This window comes from Melozone crissalis, unplaced genomic scaffold (genome assembly GCF_028551555.1).
Source record: "Melozone crissalis strain CALT ecotype California unplaced genomic scaffold, PUWL_Pcris_2 ptg000019l_1, whole genome shotgun sequence".
Taxonomy (NCBI): Eukaryota; Metazoa; Chordata; class Aves; order Passeriformes; family Passerellidae; genus Melozone; species Melozone crissalis.
Genome location: NW_026535797.1, coordinates 8574753 through 8598375, shown reverse-complemented (window position 1 = coordinate 8598375; position 23623 = coordinate 8574753). Strand labels below are relative to the sequence as shown.

The following is a 23623-nucleotide window of genomic DNA, read 5'->3' as shown; positions in this document are numbered from 1 at the left end:
TCAAATGGCAAAGGTTATAATCTCTCATGCTGTTTTTAACAGTTAAGCTGGCTGTACATCATCTTACATCACTCTGGAGGTCATAGGCCTTCTTTGCCCACTTGGTCTTCATATCTTCTGGCAGCACAGTGTACTCATGGAGTCTTGTTCTGTAATCCAAGTCACTGGCCAGTGCCTGAGCCTTCTTGGCATGCCTCAGGTTTATCATGTCCATGGGCAGATGGAAATGGGCCTTGCTCTCCTCAAAACCTTTTTTGTAGGCAATCTAGACACAGGAGTGAAAATAGATTGTCTGTATCAGATATTACAAAGCTGTCTCAAGTCCCCTCTCTTCTCTGGTCTTTATGCAGATTAGGCAAAAAAACCCCAAACACATGTAGAACTCAGGTCCTAGGAGGGACAAAACAGATGCCAGGGTAAATTTTCTAAATTCTAGAGACATTTTCTCCATTATGGTAAATCTTACTTTTAAGCATACCATTACAAACTTGAAAGTTCTGTGTAGAAGTGTTTATACTGAGGTTTTAATATGATGATATTTTATTCATATTGAGGTTTTAACTGGATGTTATTTTCCTGCCTCAAAATAAGGGTGTCATTGCCCAAAATCCCCTGCTGTGCAATCATTGCAGATTAACAGATGATGAAGGAAACCAATTTTGTTAAATGCTTGCAAGAATTTCTTACAGTGAGAGAGTAACAGTAGTAGATTGCACAGTGTTGCTGAAAGTTTCATAATTATGAAAAACACCTTCTGAGTAAGAAATAATTTACCTCACTACTCATCTTGGCCACCTTCAGAGAGTGCAAAAGTCTTGAATCTTTGGTTTCCGTTGCTTTTCCTTTTGTTTTTTCATATTCTTCTTTATATTTAATCTGTCAAAAAAAACCAGCATAAATTACCCATGAAGTAAGCAATACGTTTTTCACTGGTGATTTGGATGTTCAAAATTTAGAAGAGCTTTGTCTGATTCTCTCATTGTCACTTAAAATTTCCCAGATTTTCTCAGAAATTCCAAAGATTTAAGATCAGTCTCATTTATGAGATCTTTAACCTCATTCTTTGAGGCTCAGCCCTCTGAGGTGAATATGCTTATAAACTTTAATTCTCCTGATTAGCTAAATTATCTGGCTCTTAGAGGCAAAAATAAGAAATAAATCCAAGCAAGGAATTCAAGACTTAATTTTTTATGAGGTGGCAGTTTAGAATCCCCACTACTGATGAACATTTTTCAGCTGCAGAAAAAGTATCTCTCTTTTCTCCCTCTCCACGGGTTAAAAATCTTGATATAAGTTGTTTAGAAAGCTTTTGTTTAGCTTTTTTTTATATATACATGTGTTTATGTTAAGGAAGCAGACTAAAGAAATATGCATTCCCTTTGTAGTAGATGATAATACTATTTTTGAGGTTATAAACAATTCAAAACACTGAATTTCACTATGGGTGTATTATGTAAATTTTGCTTCACTCTTTACACACAATTTAAAAAAAATAATTTTTGGATAATGAAATTTCCCATCAGAATCTGAGAAAGTTTCCAACTGCTCATTAGCCATTGAGAAAGATGGACAGCCAAATGCAGGATTTAAAAATCCAGATGAAATGAGCTATGCTTTATTTGTCTGTGCTATAGCTACTTATAGATAAAGAATAAAGAATAAGAAAAACTTAAAGAATAATTCCCAGGTAACTAAATGTAACATACATCACTGGCAAGATCCCTGGAAGCTTTGGCAGCAAGCAAAGGCAGAGAATCCAGTTTCATTTCAAAGCCCTGGCCCTTGCTCTTCTCCCAGCCTTCTTTGTACTTAACCTGAGAAAGGAAAGACAGCAACCTATCACTAACACAAACACACAGGATTTTCAAACAAACATGGAAATGACTCAGAGAAAAACAGAAGCATAAATATGTTCAGTCCAAAAACTAGGACCTTCTTAAGTCACAGTTCATTGTCATTTTGAGCTAATTAATTGTCTAGGATTGAGTCAAAATTTTATTCTTGGAGTTCACAGGCACTTAGTGTCCCAGAACATCCAGCAATAATTCTCAATTTCAGACAGATATGGAGGAGGGAGAGTATTTCAAAATTGCCTCTGGTTATGTCTACCTATGACAACAATATAGATGTATAGGAGCTGATCCATAGGCAGAACAGCTAGTGCTGAGAACCTGACAACCTTCCACTCACTTCAGGATTTTTCTTTCCCATCCCCAAACTATAACCAGTCAAGCCCCACACACAGAATTTGAAGGTGCAGTTCTTTACATGAGAGAGCATTCAAAAGGAACCCAGCTGGTGTGCCCTGAGACCACCCCACAGGTGAAGCAGAGGTCAGAGCAGCATCCCTCATAACAATCTGATTTTCTTCACAAGCACACTCATGAGCCACACTATCTCACAAACACCAGGAAATGCATGAGAATCACATCCTTAACTTCTGAAAGTTGGTGGAATAAATAATAGTTTTTTAAGTAATAGTTTTTAAAGCTCTTTTTCAGGATTCCACTTGAAATTCCATTAAAGCAAGATCAAGCATACCTTCATCCATACTCTGTGTGCACCTAATGAAGGTAAAAGGTTTTCAGGAAGCCCCAGTTTCTGGATTTGGCTTTTTGCATGTTTATATTTATCCTGATCTTTATCAAGCCCAGCAGTGAGCTTGATCCAAGTTGGCTGAAGTCACTATTTCTTTCCACTGACTTCAGTGGACTTTCAATTACTAGAACTGTGAAAATGTTGGTTCTTCATACAAATTTCACCTCAGAAGCAGTTAATTTTGTGGAGTGAATACTGATTTACTGATTTAAAGAAATTCAGATAATCAGAAAATATATTGGAAAAAAGTCTAGAGGTTTCACTGCCCTTGAAATTGGATCTCTGTCTATTCTGGAAACCATATTTAATGTTGTTTAGTACAAAGCCAAATGCTTCCAGAAAGTGTGTCATCATCTTTAAATGAATTTCAGTCTATTAAGAGCATCATGAATGCCAGTATTTCCCCAAGGCTTGACTTACCTCACTGTATAATTCAGCATTGGCTTTGGCTTTCACTAACAGTGGCACATCCTGAGGTAGAGTGTAATTTGATTTTGTCTTCTCATACTGGGCTCGGTAGTTCACCTGTGTATGTTGAAAAGGTCAACAAGAAACTCAGTTATTTTTAACTTAACAAAAATATAACAATCTGACTGAATGATTGCTGTTAAATTTTAGGTTATTGGTGCCATAAATTATAAATACACTCATAGGTGTTTGTAACACAAGTATGAAGGCAATAAGGTTAACTTTTACTTAAGCAGTAGGAAGTGGAAATTTATTCTATAAATAAAAGAGCCACTGATTATCTTGAAGTACAAAAGATATAATTTAAAACCTTGTCTTAATAAATACACAGAAAATAATTTCCTAAAAAAGCACACTTATACAAATCTTAAAAGTAGAAAAAAATATTAGATCTACTGGTATGCTTGCCACATCTTTGAAAGTGATTTAATTCAATATGTATTCTTGGTTTGGCTATGAATATGCTGAAGAACTATCAAGAATAAAACACATAAGGCTACAAATGCTACTAAATTAAATTATCTCATCATTCTAATAAACAAAAGTGGCTAATGATGGATAACTTACATCACTGAGCTGCTGTGCATTTATTTTGGCTTGAGCAATTTGTGGAGTGCTGGCCACAGAGCTGTACTTCAGCTTGTCTATACTTTGCCTGTAGTTTACCTAATTTAAAATAAAATTTTAAAAAAGATTTAGTAAAGGAAGAAATGTTCAGATTGGAAAATGAGAGATTGAATAGATGAAGTTTTGCTAACTAATACTCTGTATAAAATACTACTTAAACAATAATAAAACTCATTTTCTTAACCATCATTTAGTCCATTTTTGTCTTTAGCAGACAAGAATTATTGTAACTGCCTATGAAGAGCTCTGTCCAGTGTACCACTGGGTAGAGCAAATGAATTCTCTTATACTTGGTCCTTACTGAGTTTTAATGCAATAAATTAATCACAGAAATTCCCTGTGTGGTCAGAGTTTTGTGTGGATGTTCAGAAAAGAAAAATACATACTTATATACAAAAACAGTCATTTTAATGTCAGCCAACAAGAGGACTGAAGCCCATTAAATTACTAACACATTAATATGGTAGCAACAACAATAAGTTTTAAAAGAAATATGTTAAAGTCCCAAATTATGCATGATAAAAAAATCACATGATGCTTCCTTTCAAACCTGTTGCTGCAAAAGAACTCATTGTTATACTACAAAACACAATTATTATTCTTTGTAGGCCCTCATTAATATTCACTGTAGCTAATCACCAGTTTGCAAACATTGCAAATCACATTGTTTAAAACTAGTTTCTTAAGAACACTTCTTTGCAGTAAAGTGGAGCATATTTCTGGAGACTTTGAGTTACTGAAACTATTTCAATGCAAACCTTCTTATCTCCCGTATCCTCACATAAACTTCCTCATTCTGCCAGAATGATAAAAGCTAGGAAAAAAGGCCTGAATTATCTCACAGGTCCAAAGTGATTAAGGTACTTAAAACAGTGCATTTGCTTCCTCAGAGACAGAGAGAATTTTAATTCCATGGAAAGGGATCATTTCTTTTAACTGAAACTGAGTATTTATTGCTACTTGTGATTGCTTAGTGTATGAGAGAGGTGTATTCCTAAAAGAGTTGAGAGTGAGCATGTTGGTTATTTGGGAGTGCACAAGCCCTGGGAATAATGCAAAATCCCAGATCAGGACTGGTGAAACTGTCTGTCTGTGAAATTATGTGTTTCAAACCCTGATGCTGATTATCAATTGTGGAGCCACTGGAATTGCTGAGATGTTTTTTTACATTTTGGACATGAATTTATGCTTACCTTGAACTCTTTAAGAACAGAGCTCTCTCACACTGTAAGCAATCAAACACTGAATTTTACTGTTTTCAGCTTTTACAAAGGCAAAGCTGAAATTACTGCTGTAGAGGCAAGAGTTCATCTTAGAGTTGAAGTGCACCCAACACTTCCCCAAAAACATCAGGGCTCCCAATTCTAGCTCTTCATGCTACCATCCTTGTCTGGGAAGAGGTTTTTATGCCCAGAAAAATCTCACATAATGTTAATGACCTCTCTAAGGCATAATGCTCCTGGATTTTTGCAATTTCAGTGTAAAGACAGGGTGCACCTGCCCTAGGAGGTCAGAAATGCCCTGCAGAGCTGCTGCTCTCCTCTGCTGAGTTTCTAAGCAATGCCTGGAGTCTGTGCTCCTGTGTGAGGCACAGGGTGAGTTTGTAGAGGAGATCAGTGAAGCTTTTAATGCCTGTGAGCAGTGAGGGTATCATCCTTTCCCTTCCCTTTCCCTTCCCACAGCCAGGGGCACAGGGGCTCCTCTCTCAGGAGCTGGAAGGTTCTGCGACCAACCCATTCCCCTCCAAAGGGGAACACCAATCCCAGGGAATTCACAAAGGATTCACAATTCTGTTTCAGTCTCCCTGTGCTCTTTCAGTGCTTGATGCTGCTGCTGAAGATGCCCCAGGGTGGTGAGACTTGTGCAGCACAGAGCTGGGATAGGGCAGAAGTCACAGATTGCACATCACTCCACAATCTGTGCTGAGCTGACCCAGCAACAGGACAGGGCAGCACTTTCTACTGCTCTGAGACCTCCTGACACTGCACTTTTTTGGTTTAACCTTGTTAGCAGTGTTTGCTCCTGTCATTAAATCATCATTTGACACATGCAATCTATCACAATCTCTCCTACAGACAGATGATGAGCTATGCAAGTCACAGGGGGGGAAAAAAACCCAAAAACAAAAACATAAAATTATTTACATCTTTCAAAGGGACCAACTTTCTTGTTGTCTGGTACGAAGGAGTGAGAGTAGCTGGGTAATTGTAGTCAACACCATCATGTTTGTAATCAGACTTATAGGCTATCTGAAACACAAGGAGAACAAAAAAAAAATCATTCTTTTTTTTTTCAGCTGTCATTTGTTTGAATAATTATCAGTCAAGAGGAAAAGGGAAACAATAATATTAATATTAAATGCAAGAAACAAAGTAAGTTCAATGTCATGAGTGACAAAGAAAATGAAATTATTTGCATAGTTTAGCCACTAATTGATTCTTTTTCAGCTTCTCAATTAATCCAATGCCAACAGTGGGAGCATTAACTTAACTTCCACCTATGACACATCTCTTTTATCTTTCTGCTTAGTTCTCAAGCTTCTTACAGATTTGTAAATAATGTACTTGAAGGAATGGTATGTAATGAAATAGCTTCTTGACTAACCCAGTAAATTAAATTGGAATCCAGAAATCTTCATTAAAGACTGTTTTTTCCAGCAAAGGTCTGACCCTGGGGGTGGTGGCAAACAACCTTCAGCATCCTACTGATGTCAAAGAAAACTGAAGGATCTCAGTATGTTGCCAGATCACTGAAATTTCTTATTTTAACTTCTTCCACACAGTGAGCCATAAAACAGTGCAAAAGGGTTTCCAGAATTTCCCCTCTTCTCAACACATCTGTCCATCAGATCCCCAGTACTGTATGATCTAAAGTTTTCTATCAACTTAATTCTGGAAAAACTGAAAGACAAGGAGGCCACAAGCACACAAGTGTGATTAAAAGGGACTCACATTGCTTGCCAAGCTGCCAACCTTCATGGCATGGAGCATCCTCTTGTCCATGCCAACACCCACATAGTGACCTTTCATCTCATTCTGGTAGGTTTCTTTGTACTTAAGCTGTACCAAAAATAAAAAAAAAAAAAAGAAGATAAAAATACTCTGAGAAAATATATTCAGCTTTTCCAGTGAAGAGTTTCAGATTTTAAGAGTTTCCATATTTTACAGCAGGGAGACAATTTTTACAGCTCTGGTCTACTAGTGCTGCTCCAATACAGGTACTCATTAGTCCACAGCAGACTTGGTATTTAAAAAAAAAGAAAAGCTAAAACTCTCAGTGAGTTTCTTTTACTACCAGATATCATTTACTTGCTCTTCATATCACCTAAATGCCACATAAAGAAGATGCATCTGTGTTTCATTAGGAACAAATGCTAGAACAAAGTCCCAGGGAGACAATATTTGTACATTAAGAAAGAAAAAAAATTGGGTTCTTTTGGTGCATCTTTCACCAATCCCAGAGTGGGGCATTTGACAAGAATAATTGATCATTCAGCCACCCCAACTGTATGGCAAAATATTTACTCCTCTGGGATTTTAGAGAATGGTAAGAGGCAGTATGAAACAAAATTTTATTTCATGAGAAACCAGAGCTATAACTATTAACACTGATTATTTTCACACAGTAATTATGTTTTTCTCTGGCACTTCACTCTGGTGAAGTATCTTCTGTCTTGCTGTCCAGTCAGGAAATGAACATGCACTATAAAATAAGTAATAATTATGACAGACCAGAGAAACAACTCTGCTACTTCTCTAGATCAGCAGTACCTGGTAAGTGGCCTTTCTTCCAAATACCATAATAATTCTTTTCATAATCTTAAATGAAATGAGCCCCAGCTATACATGAGGACACATTAGGATAAGTGTTGTACAAAAACGATCTAAAATGAGTTATAATCACACTTCCAGCACACATTTATATGAAACACACACTCCCAGATGACCTGTGATTCCAGCAGCTACTATGGCAAGCAAGCCACACACCAGGTACTGAAAACTTACATCACTGGTGAATTTTGAGATCTTGCTCATATTCTTGAATTGTGGAGTGTCACAGTAGTTCATGCTGTAGCCTTTGTTGTTTCCAAGATCCTTCTTGTACTCCACCTTAGTGACAAAAATGCACAATGGGAAGCTATGGTAAAACCTTAATCTGCTCTATCAAGTTCCTTCACACACTTTTTATTAGGCAGACCCACTGTTCTGAGATTTTGACACATGGTGTTCATCAGATGGCATATGATGAAAATTAATGTGAAGAGAATATTCATATACTCAGTTCTCATTTTATAGGCAAAAGAAATGCAATTTCATCCTCTGCAAACTATACAAGACAGTGACAGGAGGGGAAACTATTAACAAAAACAATGATATACAAAGAAATTCTAAGGTGAGCATGCAGCAAATGAACATGTACAAAAGTGCCATGTACCAAATTCCAGCAAGACCTCAGCAAGAGCTTTTGTACTCATACAGTTCATTCCTGTTTAAGGAACTGAGCCTGTAACAGCTGCAGTGAAAGACTGAGAGATGAGAGGAACTCAGCTTGCTTGGCTGAGGAAATCAAAGGCAGAAAGAAGAAAATGATGTATTTGTAAACCTCTCAGAAAAGTAACCATGCAGGGAGAAGAACTTTTTAAACTAAAGGGCAACGCTAGCACAAAACACAGTGGTAATAAAGTGGACAGGAATAAATGTAGGCTAGAAATTGGAATAGGAGGATTATACAGTGTTGTGTTGAAGCAGCAGGAGCCAGGAATCATTGGCCCAGGAGGCCCCTTCCAGCCCTACTTCCAGGGGTTTTTCATTATTGAAGGTTTTATACTTTGACATCTCAAGAGTATAAGTTTTTAAAGTGCCATAGGGAAGTTCTAGAAACTCGCATTTATTAATAGTTTTATAGCTGATATGACACTATAAATAAATTAATAATTCAGAATCTACTGAGAATTCTCTTGCAATCTTCCCTTATCAAGCAGAAAAAGAATCAATTATCAGTGACTTACAGTCTTTCACAGGATGGAAGAAAACAGAAATCTGCATAACCAGAATGGTTTAAATTTTGTCTCTGTTCTTATTTTTTTATTATTAGAATATCCTCTGAGACACTCTAAGGTACACACCAAATTAATCCTAAAGCTTTATATATTAATGTCATATTAAATGCACAATTCAGGTTTGGGGTGGGTTTTTTTCAGATTTCAATTTTTGACATGGTCAGAACTAAAATCACTCTCCTGGGGTTAATTTCCCACAGTTTCATAGAGATGATTGGAAGGGCCAGAAGGCTGCACCTAAAGATCTGTTCTTGAGCTTTTCTCTCCAGTTGCTGTGCTACACACAGATGCTTTTTTTATGTACAATGCAGGAAGAACAACAGCTTTATTTTTTTTAACTTACACTCCTTACTCATCAAACACTGATGTTTGTATGAGCTGCTCCCAAACTTGTAAGAGATCGATTCAAGCCCTTACCTCACTGACAAGCTTGTTAACACTTTGGGCTTGTTTAAGGACCAAGTTGTCTTCAGCTGTTAGGGAGTGAAAGTGAGCTGCACCTTTCATGTTGGAGAGATCTTTCTTGTATTTTATCTGAAAAGAAGTAGGGAGAATTATAAAATAAATGTGCATCTTTTCATCCTTACTATTTAGACTGGCTTCATGAGTCAGGGTAATATCTTCCCCGTGTATGCTTTGATAAGTAAATGGAATTGCCATGCTGAAACACTGTATTTACTACCTTGAATAACCCAAATATAACCCCATAGCCCTGCACAGTCCCTCTCAAGACATTTTACTAGATAGCATTTTTCATAAATTTTTGACATAGACTGAACAGCAGCGGTTGCTGTTCATAGCTTGAAGAGATTACTAGCAGATTCTTGGCTGGAGCTTGTGTGCTCTTCTATTAATGAAGTTAATCCTCAGTACTTAATTTTAGTCAGAGGATTACAGATAGTCATCAAGCAGTCTGCAAACTTTTCCTTCTGTAGAAACCAGCTTTTTTAAAAAGCGCTATCTTTTTGTACTTTCAGTGTGTTCAAGGGAATAATATTTCTCTACGAAATCAAGATTGAAATAAGGGATTTCTAAATTAAATTTAGACATCAGGTTTTTGACATAAATTGGACTTGGATGGGTGAAGAGAGGTAGAAGTTGGCCTTTTATAAATTATTTCACATGAACAGAAATGCAAAGTGGTTTGGGTTTTTTTTTTATTTTCCAAGTCTGCACACATTTCCTCAGGCTGTAAAACTACAAGGAAAGTTACTAAGTACTGTAGTGTGCAAATGTTACTTCCATGAAGCAATCCTCCTCTTCACTCCATGTTTTATAAATTAATGAGGAAACTACTGACCATTAGCATTTTCAAAACCTATCAAACTGTGATCTTTATCTGGAAAGGTTAAATATTCAATGTTTTAACAGGAGATCACTGAGTTTGTCCCCAAACTGGGATGGGTCACAGAGGATTTTTGGTGTTTTATATTCTCCCAGTGATAAGCTCAGGTAACAGAACACGACTGATCCTTTCACTCCAGTTTACTGCTCGAGTCTAGCCAACACTAACACAAGCTGAAAGGCTCCACCATCTGCTCTCTGCCCACAGGACAGACTGAGCTCATCAGCCCAGGCAGCCCCAGCGGGGACAGGTGCCCACACTACAAAAGTTGTCACTCACAGGAGCCCTTCAGAGCAGCCACAGGGTACTGACCTACAGACTGACCCATTTTTTTGTCTCTGCCAGAAATGTTACCCCTAAATAGGGCTGAGGCCCTCTAATGGATGGGCTGGATGCAGCAATCACACACCACCACCTCTTTGCCAACTCTTCAGTTTGCCACCCAAAACCAAAAACCACATCCCAGAAATAAGCTCACTTTTGTGAAGCGACAGTGTCACACTCTCTGCTTCTTTTCCTCCACATGGCTTGCTTTGTGCTGGAGGCATGATACATCAAAATATCAAAACCAGTACGGTTCATTCATCCTCCATTTATTCACTACTGGGAATACCACAGTAGTCCACAGGATGATTAAGGCAGTTGAAGGTTTCATTAATAATACAGGTGCAGATTTGCCAGGAGGGTTAACCTAACAGTAGGGATCCCCATTAGTTGCTACATCCATCTCCTCCCTCATGCAAGCTGGAGCTGTGCCCCCTTCTATTAATGGATATTATTAATCCCCTGAGCCATCCAGTTCCCAGCAATGCAGCAAAATGTCACTTTTGTTTACTTCTCAAGTGCAGTTTTAGCATCCTCCTCCCAGGCACTGCTCTGACAAACTGCTGTTTTTAATTGTTTATGAATTGTATTGATTCAGGTTCCATACTTACATCACTTGCCAATTCATTTGCTTTCTTGGCGTTTTGATAAGCTGGAGTGATCATAGCAGGAAAGCTTCCTTTCCCTCTGCGTTCCTCAAACTCATCCATATATCCCTGAAGAAAATTCAGATGTTTACTCATCACACGTGAGCAGGTGGGGCCATGGGTTATCTTACAAAGCCCCACAGCCCTTGTTAGTAGGAAGGTTCATGGCTTCAATGACTTTTTTTTTTAATGAAAAATGACCAAAATATAACAATAAATTGACCTGTTAAATTACCTATGCCTCTGAAGGCAAGGTAATTCCAAGAGAAATTTAGGTAGCTATTAGCTGTGGTAAAGATAGCATACAAGTGTACAATGACACACACCATTCTGCTCTCACCTCATTTCCCACAGAGATGATATCTGCTTGCCTCTCTGTTTGTCAATACATGTTTTCCTGGAATTTTATAAAAATAGCTAATGGCTTGGTTAGCCAGGCTAATTTAAACTTCAAACTTTACACTTTAATGGCTTAAAGTTAACAAGTTTAACATAGGATCAGCCTTTCTTTGTGGTGTTACAGGAGCTGTTTCATCTTTCCATGGCCATCTTTCACATCATAATTGACCAAAAATAATAGTTCACCAGTGCTGTGATGTATTTTGAAGAGGGATTAATAAATGAAGCAGAGATACCTAGATATCAAAATGCCAAACTCTTTAGTGAACAAAATCACAAAATTCCATTTGTCTGATTAACAAAAACCCCAATTGCTGTGGAAGTAACATCCTTAAACCCATCTATAGATAAGTTTATGTGTAAATATCTGACAACTTGAAAGCCATTTAGATAGTTTAACAGCAAAATACTGGAGATTTTTTTTTTAATGTAATGGACAATAATAATCTCAAAGCCTTCTATGGCAAGATCTGGGGAGAATATGGAGTACAAACAAGAATACAAACAAGTGAGATAAAGTGTAATGTGTCTTCTCTGCAATATTTTGTAAATCTTTTGTAGTAAAGAGGCAGTTTGAGTGAAAATAGAATGTGCCATGAATAGGATACATGCCAAGAATGCCATGGAGAGCACAGATAGGAATGGCTACAAATATCTGGGATAACTCTTTTGTGTGTTCTCAGTGCAAAACCATCCATTTTAGGTCATTTTGGGCACCATCAATGCTTTAAAATAGATCATGCCACATGTTTGTGGACATTATGATGCACAGTGGTGAACAATAGTTACAATGGCATTAAATTATTCTATAAACAGGCACTGAAAAGAAAAAATATAATGGAATAATCAGCTGAGTTAGCTTCTTAAAATACCATTAATGAGTTTGAATTCTCCAGACCAACCTGTCTTTCGCTTCTAACTTTCTTAAATACATTTTAATATAATTTCTAACATTGTGCATATATTTAAACTATTCATATATTCAACTATTTTAGCCACTCTTAAGGTTTTTAAACATGAACAAAAAGATGTTCAGCACAAGAATTTTACAGTAAGATTCATTAAAGTGTCTCATGTTATATATATAAATATGCATGTACATATATACATATATCTATATCTATCTGTCTGATGCACACTCAATTCATTGTTAATGATCTCAACAGTTAGAAATCTAATCTCTTTACCCATGTTAAGTCACAATTTACTCAGAAAATTCCATTAATTTCAGTGACTCTGTGTTATTTTACTAACAATATCAGTATCCAATCTATAAAGATTAAAACTCAAATCGAATTTAAAGTCCATGACTGAAGTTTCAAAGACACTTTCAAAGAAAGAAAACTTAAATTAATTCTAAAACAGAATCATTCTAATGCTTGAAAATGTAATTAGTGCTTTTTCAAATTCATTTTATTTGTTTATTCCTATTAAAACTTGTAGCAGTTCAAAAGACAGAAGTAATTGAAGGCTCCACTGCTACAATTCTAAACTCATATTCTTCAAGGATAGTTTGCTTTCCACAGAATACTAAATGTAAATTTCAACAGAAGAAGTGAAGAAATGTAAAATACCAAAGGTTTTAGGAAAATACAGCCCCTATCCCTTCATTTCTCCAAAGTGTATGGACCTACTGAGGAGCAGAACAAAAACCCCTGAGATTAACCATATAGTTTTCTTTATACATAAACACCACTATTCAATTCCTTTCAAATTCTATTTAGCTCCATTCAGTTCTATATAGCTGTGCTATTCCCCCAATCTAATTGGAATTTGGGTGCATTTTGGGCAACCACAAAACCAATTGTATTCCCTTAAAAATGAAACATAAGCAAAACGAATGCCACCAAGCAAAACAGAACTGAAGCCTATCTGGTTCCACAAATGCTTGTCAGGTTTATAATTCCTCTTTTGTAGAGGAGGTGAAATCTAAGAGATTGTGTATCTAAGAGATTCAGTGCTGTTCACACATATTCAGAGCTGCAAAGCTCCTAAGATTTGTGAAAATACCCACAGGGAAAAGGCACCTAACTGTCTGCCAGCTTTCTACCATTTCACAACCCTTTAGCTTTTCTCCTGACTGAATTTCCTTATTCATGGAATGGGAATATTTCCTCGAGTAAGCACATTTCAGTGTGATACATAACAACACCACAACAGAAATGCAGAGTGCACACAGATAAATGTACACAGATAAAATTTGCCAAGGTCAGTTTTTAGCAATGGCCCTACCATTAGGGTCATGCAGTGACAGTGCAGCCACCTTGCAGTCACATCTTCAGGTGCCAGTGACAGATACATTACATTTTAGGAGCACGGTGCTGTTTGTACACCATCCTTTCCCTTGAAACCTTGTTTTCTCACACAGGAAAACAAAGTGAAAAGAGGTGTCACCAGGTTCTGAAGCCTTGAGCAACCAGCTGCAGTAATGATCAACACCAGCATGACTATCCCTTGGATGTTCCATACCTGTCCATACTGATCTGCATTTTCTCTTGCAACAGCAACACCTGTTCCAGCTGTGTGGCTGGCTTTTCCCTTGATCTCTTTTTCATATCTTTGATGATACTTCACCTAACAGGAGAAAAAGGAAACAAATAATCCAGGTGAATTTAGTCTGGTTCACAGATGCTGCTCAATAAATAACAGCCAATGGCATGCACATGTTGTCAATAAAGGATTGTCAAAATTCCCATTGCCACCAACCTGCACAAGACAAACGTGCCACTTGAAGGTATAAAAACAGAACTAGTGGTGCATTAATAATGCACTAGGAATACAGGACTTGCCATTTCAACCCAGACCATTGGGTCAATGTGTTCAGCACCACCTGCTTGACAGCGGCTAATCCCTGATGCTCCAGCAGTTTAAAAAAATAGAACTGATTGTAATGCAAATTCATGGTTACCACAGAGCACTTTTTACTACAGGGTCACCTGAACCCCATCAGTAAATGGCTTTGCTTCTGAAAGATGCTTTATCCCCAGTGATAAAGGAAATTTTAGGCAATCAACCTTCAAGTTTAGACCAAGATTTGCTCTACATTTACTGAAGTCAAAATAATGCCTGTAACCTGATGCTGCCCTTTAATCACCATGTGTGTTTGCTGACAAAAGTGAAGGGTTTTCCACAGATCAAAGGCAAATAAAAACATGTAATTGTTTTAGAGTCAGTTGCTTTTACCTTCAAAATTATGGATCTCTTATTTTCCTCAATGACTCTTAACAATGTTTTAAATTCACTTCCTTTGAGTTATATGTTCTTCCATATGATACCTTCTCCAACAAAAAGAGCTTTTCTTTTAGTTTCCAATAACAAAGCACAGTTAACTGTACATTTTGAAGGAACACTGATATCTTTTTATGGTGCTTATTAAAGAGTTCAGGGGTGTTGGGGTTTTGTTATGTTTGGAAAGGAAAAGAAAGCCAGTGAAGATCAGTATGCCATGCTCATGGAATTTCTGCCAGCAAATGTTTTAATTCAAAATTTGTGTGACAGTTTAATGTTTTCTTTCTCAAAAGAGACTTTTCTTTGGACACTTACATCACTGGCTAATTCATTTGCTCTCTTGGCTATTTGATAAGCTGGAGTGATCATAGCAGGAAAGCTGCCTTTTCCCTTCTGTTCTTCAAAGTCTTCTGTGTATTTCAACTGTAAAAAATCAAGACAGTTCAGGAGCAATTAGAGCAAATATGTCTTGATTAATCAATCCTTAAAGTTGCAAAGTCAGGTGCTCCATGGCTGTCACCTGCCAAAAGGAGATGAACCATGAAGTCTGAATCTTTGCAATTTGGTCTTTAACTACACAATCACACATCTTCTGCAAGGCCCCTTTGTCTTGTTCAGGGTGTAGGATGAAGAGATTCATTTAAAGAAAATATTTAAAGTCTCTGCAAGACACCTTCTCTATTTACATTAGAGTCAGGCAGCTTCTTTCTTTAATTTTCATGGCAGCCAGTTGCTGGGTATGGACCAGACTGGTGCCCCAGCTTCTGTTCTGACAGCCTAAAACGGCCTCAAATTGAATGTGGTCTTTGCAACTGAAAGTACTAAATGCTTAATGGTGAAATGAGTCTGCCTTTAAAATATTAATTTAAAATTTTTCTTTGTGTTCATATTTGCAAGTAATTTATAAATACCCTAGGAACCACTTGCAGAGTCAAAACCAGATCAATCTATTTTGTTTTACTTACATCACTTGCAAGATGTGCTCCAGCCTTTGCATGAAGTATATCTGGAGTGTCTACAACAGAGGTGAACTTTGAAACTCTCTCCTCATGCCCACGCTTATATTCCACCTGAAGAGGAAAACAGATATATCCATATTACACCAAATAAGCAGCAAAAGTACATTTCCTATCAGAAGGCTTCAAGAGAAAATGAGCAACAGCAGTCATGACACTCTCCACTCTCCACAGTCAAGCTATCCATATATTTAAGGTCCAATTTCCTCAAAGTGAACACCAAAACCAGACAGAAATGGACACAGATATTCAAATTTTCACTTGATTTATGTGAGCCATACATTTGATTAAAATACCATGAGAATAGTCATTAATGTCCCAAGATCATACTGCAATGACAATGTAGATAGTGTCTGCAGAAAACAATACAATATTTAAAATCATTTTTATAGGATTTATTTTCACTTATCTTTTTCATGAGAATTGTTCTTAAATAAATAAGCAATTTTCTGTGCATAAATTTAAAGTAGCTTTTATGTGAATTAATTTCAATCTTACAGCTGTTTGCTTTCACAGAATTCACTGAATGGCTAGGTTGGAAGAGACCTTAGAGATCATCGAGTCCAACTTAATTTCAAGTAATAAAATGAAAAATGTCAAATGTAAATAATTTGATGAATACAGCCCCAAATGTAAATAATTTGATGAATACAGCCCTAAAGGTAATGAATTAAATGAACATTTCAGTGCAAGTCACAATCTTTTTCAGGATGTGATAAATTATGCAAAAGTTGCTACATTTTCCAGGAAATATCTACATTGTCACTTATTCTATATGATTGTCTTCCCAGGCCAAGTACTTTATTAACCTTGTTTTCTGCATCATGTTAACATTTTCTCACTTTGTAACAGTATAACAAATACTCACCACCGAATCTAACATCTCAAGTGAATGGCCTGAACCCAGGATTCTCCAAATTCAGAAGTGTAAAATACAATTTAAAACCCTTGTGACTTACATCACTGCTTAGCTGGCTGGCTCTCTTGGCAACCTGGTAACCTGGAGTGATCATAGCAGGGAAGCTGCCTTTGCCTCTTCGTGGCTCAAACTCTTCTGTATATTGAAACTAGAGGATTAATTTGTTTATTAGAGAAGAATACCCTGTAGTTTAATACAATTCTTCTTTCATGCCTGTTTCCTAAAGGTATGTATCACTTTATTCAAAAGAAAACAAATTAAAGAACTTCCACTTTCTAAGTTGTTAGTTACAGCTACTTCCTACACACAACAGAAAACATTTCTCATTTGTATCAATTGTCCACTGTTAATTTCCTATGCTGATTAGGTCACCAACCCATTGTATGGACACAGTCATAATTTAGAAGTGATTTCCATCAGTCATAGAAATTCAGTCAGTGAAAAGTCTGGTCTGTGGAAAATACAACACATTTTCCATCACGAGTCCTGCTCTAGTGAGAGAGAGAGCACTGCCTCCTAGACCAGATCACCTCAGTTTGGTCAGCAGCTGAAGGGTTTCTGAGTTATATAAATATATAAATGTGTGATGGCAATAGAACTGTTATGGGACTTTAATCCCTCACATGGCTAAGCATTGTTAGTGACAGAAATAAACACATCAATCTCTCCTGTGGCAACATCTTGACAGACAGACCCTCCAGATACCCCTCCTGAAAAGCCTGGAGGTGACTTCTTACCAAAGGCTGACTTTCATGTATTTGTAAGTCTTCAGAATAGGATAGAACATAAAAATAAAGCCAAACACCAGTCCACTTACATCACTCAGAGCCTTCTGTGCCTGTGTTATCTTGACCATCTCAGGATCTGGGATTGTTCCTGGGTACCACGATTTTCCCTCCTCATAGGCAGCATAGTAAGCATTCTACAAAACAGGAACTAAGTAACTACCTATCTTCACTCTGGTTTTGGCACTCAAACAGATGATCTAACAGGAAAAAAAAAAAAGGAAGCACACAGAGCAGTGGAAGTGAAATTGTGCAGCACAAGGCCTACATTCCACATCCCTTCAGAGTGCCAAGGCAGAACTTGTACAGCAAGAACTGACATCAAGATGACAGGATCCAGGATCCTGGAGTGAAACTCAAATAACACCCCCTGGGAATCAGATCTCCTGCTGTGAAGCTCCAGTGCCAGTAGAGAGAAGACACACAGACTGTGGCTGTACATGCAGCAGCCCCAAGAGCCGACTACACTCTTCCTTCCTCACCTTCTCATTATTCTATCCTAAGCTATAGTTGAGCTATTTTGTCTTGAAAAGCCAAATGAAAAGCAAAGGCTATTTTTTTAGCATTGAAATGTCGTGGTTAAACCCCTGACAATCAGGGCCAATCCTTGGTGTCCTGCAGGCTGCTGGCTGGGAGACTCGAGGGATATTTCTTACCTGGGTAGCCAATTGTTGGGCTTTATAGACACTTTCAATTTCTCTGGACCTTACATCCCATTGAAAGACTGATTTGATTTGTTCACTCTCTTCTCGATATTTTATCTAAAAAGAAAAGATAATGACTCATTTTAGTAGTTTGTCAGTGCATACTAACACACCCCCTTTGAAGAAGAATAAGAGAGGCAAGGTGATGATTGCATTTAGCCCCAATGCCAAAACTCTGTTTTCTAGTCCACCCCAGCTTCTCCCTAAGATTTCTGCCAGTATAGGAGCTGCACATCTGTAAATGAGCAGCATATTACACCTGAGACCTGGCATGACATTCTGAAAGAATAATTTAATCTTTAGATAATCCTTTTGGGGGAAATAATCTGTTAGAATTGAAATCCCTAAGAAATTTAAAGCAGGATGTGTCAATGCATTACATGAAAAAACTATTACCAAGTAAGCAATATTAAAATACTCTCCTATTTCCCTGCACAGCGTCCACAAAGTGTCATATCTTAAATGTGCATATGTAAATGACTACTATACTTAGTCCTGGGTCATTATGTTCTTACTGCTACTTTTATCATGTTAGCATGTAGAAGAAATCCAACTGAAATCACAGATCTGTTATACAACTCACTCTCTACCCAGAGTAGAGAATTTAAACTGACTGGACAGAAATGTTACTGAGCACATGTACCATTATTCCCATTTATAAATTAAGGACAAAGGAGCAGAGAGCTGAATGACTTGCCTGATAACACAGAAATTCTGTATAGAGAAACCTAATTGTTATCTCTGCATTCCAGTTGATGTCTCAAGACTTATGTGAGAACATCATATTGGGATTGAAACAAACATTCTATTTTCTGCATCATCCGAAATAAACTTCGATATAAAAAGAACAAACTTCCACAGTAGCAAGAGAAACCTTTTCCCAGGTTATCGTTTTTTATACATTTACTAACAAAACATTTTCCTGCTCTCAATTTTTTACAGAAGTACTCCCTTTAAGCAGGTACTGCAGATTCAGCTTCTTTACTACCCTTAGCAGTATTCTCTCTGGAACAGAACCTCATTATGTGATTGAAAAGGACAGAAGGTGTTTAAGGTGTGTAAAACAAGGGAAAGTGATCTTTGAGCTATAATTTCTCTGGCTTGTGTACTCACATGCACTGGAAGTATCAGTCTCATATCACTGCCTAAACCAGAAATAGAACCTGCAGTAATCCCAAACTCATTCCTGAGCAGATCTGTCACACACAGTTTAAAGTAAGTATGACAGTCATTGCTGAAATAGTTACAGCCCATGATACTGCAAAAACTGAGGCATAAGAATGCTGTACAAAATGATAAATGATAGTGTCTGACAAAGGCTATTCATGTGCATCAAGGTTTCACAGCTAATACAGGACATCAGAATGAATTCAGCATACCATAATCCAAGAAATAAAACTTTCTTTGTTAATTTTAGTGATGGCTAATCACATCAAAACACATTGCTTTGCCTGTGAAATACATTCACAAGTAATGTTATTTTAGGATATAGAAAGACACGGCATTCAAGAAAACAGCATTAGGCAGAGGAGTGAGGTAGCCATTGATTATTGGGCATTCCTGTATTTTTTATTTCACCAGACCCCTCACAGTGCAGGTTTGTGGATGATGTTTCTGGAAGGAATCAATGCAGGGGTGGCGCTGGGAATGCCCACAGGCTGGAGCATTCCAGCTGCATGGGGCAGGGCAGAGCCCACAGGGAGGATGCTCCTCCATCCCCAAAAACACCTCCAGCAAAACCCTGACAAGGTCGCCAGACCTGCTGCTTTACCACCTCAGGTTCAGCAGAAATACTCAACAAAATATTAATGGGAACTTCTGCGTGCATGCCACCTGGTTATAATTTATTTGTTGTTTCATGGCACTTTCTGATAAGATCACAAAGCAAGTAGGTTGTTCTTGCTCCCAGAGGTTGTGAAACCCAGCTTAGTCACCAAGTTTGCACAGCTCTGGGCAGTTTAGGTGAACTGTGCTTCCGTACAGATTATCAGATATACAGGTGAGCAGCTCCAATCAGTTTTTCCTTCTGAGAGAAGAAGGAAATCCAGATCTAAGATTGCTTTCACATGAGTAATCACATTGAAAAAATTATGACTGAAACCCAGCTGAGGTTTGAATCATACACAGGAAGGTGAGTAAAAAGCACGTATTTATACTTATAAAACAAGAGATGTTATCAAAATGTTATCAAAATGTAGAACAAACACATTTGACCCTCAAGCTTCTTACCTCACTTGCCACTTCTGACAGTTTTTTTGCATTCATATTTATTGGTGTTTCAAACACACTTGTGAATGCATTGTTCTTTGGATTGTGCCTAGAAAAGGGAAAGTGTAAAAGGATATTAGGAATGTACCAGACAGCCCACCAGAAAGGTTCTCTTTGAGCACTGAAAACCACAATATCAGCCTCCACCCCTCTATACACATCTCTTCCCCCACTCACACAGAGATCTTAAATTACATTCAAGTTATTACTGTAAGGAGTAGGTGCCTAGAGCAAAATTAATTTTAATGATCATCATATCAATGCTGTGATTCTAATAACAAAAGAGAATAATAGAATAAAAAACAACTGCCATCTCTCCTTTTTCTGCTGACAAATTTGACAGGAATTGATCATTATAAAATAAAAACTTCCTAGAACAAACCAACTCCAAAATCTGCATTTTATACATTTTCCTTATGATTAGCTCAACCTTGTTAACTCTTAACCACTGATTTCGAAAGCACTGAATTTTGTGGTTGGTTTTATTTTCTTCCCACAATAGTGAAAGGGAACTTAATTTGGTGTCTTTTAGCACACTGGCCAAATGAGGAAGCTTTATGCATGGTAAAAAGAGTTTCCCACCATTTGTGATTCACGTAAATCCAAAGATATGCATGAAATCACCAACAATACCTAATTTCACATCACACACAGTACAGACTGAGTCCAAATGGTGATCTTCCATTATATTAAAACGAATGGCCAAATTAAACCTTTGCTTAAAAAAATAAAATGGAAGAAAAAAAAAAAAAAGGAAATACACTTACGCTTGACAGTAAGGCTTTTTCTCATGGCTAACAAAGTTGTTTACAGTTAACATCATCTGGCATACTTCACAGTGAAAACAGGCTTTATGCCATGTCTGGACACACCACAAAAGAGAAACCAAACAGACATGATTTGTATTTCATTATTATTATTCTGCTAAGTTTAAAATCTCACTATTGATCCTTACCCTTCATTTAATGAATCTGACTATTTTTTTCTTCAAATATATACATGTTATTAATTCATTTCAGTTCTGAACCCAGTTATGAGCAAAGAACTTTTGGAACCGAGAGATCTGCACGGTGTTAGAAGTGCCAATCTGTACATTTATTATAGTCCAAAAATGATAAAGAAAGAGAACTGACCTGATCTATACAGTTAATCTTCTCAGCAGGGTAAACCCCATAGCCACATCTAGCACACGGCTGCACATTCATCTTGAAATCCACAGAGTGAAAAATATATAGGTTTATACAAAAGGTTCAAAGAGTATGAAAGTGACTTTTTGGCCTGTGCAAAGCACACTCTAGACACTCCAGTCAAGGCCTTTTGCTGTGGTCAATGGCTCCCATTAAAGCTCTGAATTGAAGTCTGTTGCTCCCTTTGCTGACCTTCTGTTTCAAAGTCAGCTGCAGGCTGGCTTTTAAAGCTGCCAGTTAGTAAGAGTGGTTATTTTGGCAACTGTGTCAGTGCAGAAGGGAGGGCAGCAATATCTTTCTCTAAATAGAAGAATGAACTCACAGAAACGAATCACATCCATGTGAATGTTAGAGCCTGATCATTTTGTATTTCAGTTTTGCAGTCATAGGCCCAGGATGAAGAGAAAAGTGCACACAGCAGCAGCATTTACCATTAGTTCCTCCTCACCCTGATAAACAAGTGACCTCATGGGGGAGCATTTTGTGTTTAGGAGCAGCCTCAGAGCAGAAGGAGGTACCACGAAAGATGGAGGCCAGAGATGGGTTGAAGCTCCCTGGCCCTTGGGTGGATGTAGAAAAAGTTCACTGCCAATGTCCCAGACAAGTCATTAATGTTTTCCCTTGGTGTCAGCTCAGTTTCACCTTGTATATTATGTCAGCACACTCTTTTCTCATATCTTCCTGTTTCACTCACCTGTCACTCCATCTCCAGGTGTAGCAGGATGCACTGTGAAGCAGACAGAGCCTCTTATCTCAAAGAGCTCTAAACATGATGGGTACAAATCCAAACTTCTATCTCCTACAGGAAAAACTTCAGAAAGGAACCATTTACTTTTTAATAGAATGAACAAAGCATCTATTTAACAGCGTTCACCAAGAGTAGACTGTAATAGATCAGAATATAAAAATTCCTTCACCAAAAAATGATAAGGAATGTCTGATATTAGGATTGAAGCAAGCTATTAGGGTTGTGAAGTCTGCTCTGAACAAAAGAAGCTATTAAATTCTACCAGCTACAAATGGTCAGGATTTAAGATTTACATCTTACCTAATCATAATGCCTCCAGCTGCAGGGCTCCATAACCCTGGGAGACAGCTAAGAGTTATCTCAATCTGAGTAAAAGTCTACTTAGTCATCTCTGCATCTGCCCCACTGCCTACAGCAGTCCTGGGACATTGCTAAGCACTTCCCTTTTCTATAAATTGCAAACAATTCCATCAAAATAGTTTCTGTCTAAACCTTCTGGGTATGCTTAGAGAGCCTCCTATTCATCTCTCTATTGAGAGATGCAGTTCTGCCTAACTTATTATTGCTACTTTTACTGAATGCTGACAATGTACTGGCACAATGTCCTGTCAGCAACTGGTGTGCTGAAAATAGAGTCTCTAATCTAAAGAGCAGTGGCACTAAGTCCTGAAAACACTTAAGGCCTTTCAAAGTAACTAATATCAGTATATAAACAGATGCATTTTCATTTTTTAAAAATGTCCCCAGAACATAATTTCTTATACTAAAATAACTGCTGTGTTACCTTATGTTATTCTCTTTGAGATCAAGAGAGATTTATGTCGACAATAATATTACATCACAATAATATTTATCTCACTCACTCCCATGAACCAAAGTAATTTGGAAGGCTTCCAGTTCCCTTCTCACACAGCTTTGCATCTTGTCCCAGATTGTCATTCTGTTTATGCAAGTGACCTGTATTAGGGTCACAGTGGCCAGGCTGTCTCCTCCTCACTTAGCACTTGGCACAATACCAGTTGTCACCTCTTTGTGTTCCACTCCAAGAGTCATCACACTGTGTATTTTCTAGACAGTCCCAGAGGTCTCCATGCTGTCTGAAGCCCATTTGGAGCCCTTGTCTCCCACTTTAGCAAGAATAAGGGTGCATGACCTGCTCCTGGCCCTGCATTGCTTAAGACCCTCCTGAAATGAGCTCAGAGAAGTGGTGAAAACAGGACACCCATGAACCACACCAAACTGTGAAGACTTGGCAATTACAGAACAAATAATTAATCCAGGAGTCACCTGGACACTGATCA

General features: G+C 37.6%; 1 protein-coding gene across 1 annotated transcript in view; it reads right to left on the bottom strand.

The window, feature by feature from the left end:
* Positions 1 to 21592, bottom strand: part of NRAP (nebulin related anchoring protein) — a 46708-nt gene extending 25116 nt beyond the window's left edge. Inside the window, exons 1-19 of the mRNA XM_054276987.1 lie at positions 21521 to 21592; positions 21155 to 21249; positions 20349 to 20436; positions 18072 to 18176; positions 17448 to 17552; positions 16671 to 16778; positions 15661 to 15765; positions 15011 to 15118; positions 13937 to 14041; positions 11033 to 11137; positions 9170 to 9286; positions 7698 to 7802; positions 6645 to 6752; positions 5838 to 5942; positions 3634 to 3732; positions 3019 to 3123; positions 1707 to 1814; positions 775 to 876; positions 68 to 265 (exon numbers count right to left, since the gene is read on the bottom strand). Of these exons, the coding sequence (XP_054132962.1) occupies positions 68 to 265; positions 775 to 876; positions 1707 to 1814; positions 3019 to 3123; positions 3634 to 3732; positions 5838 to 5942; positions 6645 to 6752; positions 7698 to 7802; positions 9170 to 9286; positions 11033 to 11137; positions 13937 to 14041; positions 15011 to 15118; positions 15661 to 15765; positions 16671 to 16778; positions 17448 to 17552; positions 18072 to 18176; positions 20349 to 20436; positions 21155 to 21249; positions 21521 to 21592 (2043 nt within the window). The remainder of the gene's footprint in view (positions 1 to 67; positions 266 to 774; positions 877 to 1706; positions 1815 to 3018; positions 3124 to 3633; positions 3733 to 5837; positions 5943 to 6644; positions 6753 to 7697; positions 7803 to 9169; positions 9287 to 11032; positions 11138 to 13936; positions 14042 to 15010; positions 15119 to 15660; positions 15766 to 16670; positions 16779 to 17447; positions 17553 to 18071; positions 18177 to 20348; positions 20437 to 21154; positions 21250 to 21520) is intronic.
* Between the last annotated feature and the right edge of the window lie 2031 nt (positions 21593 to 23623).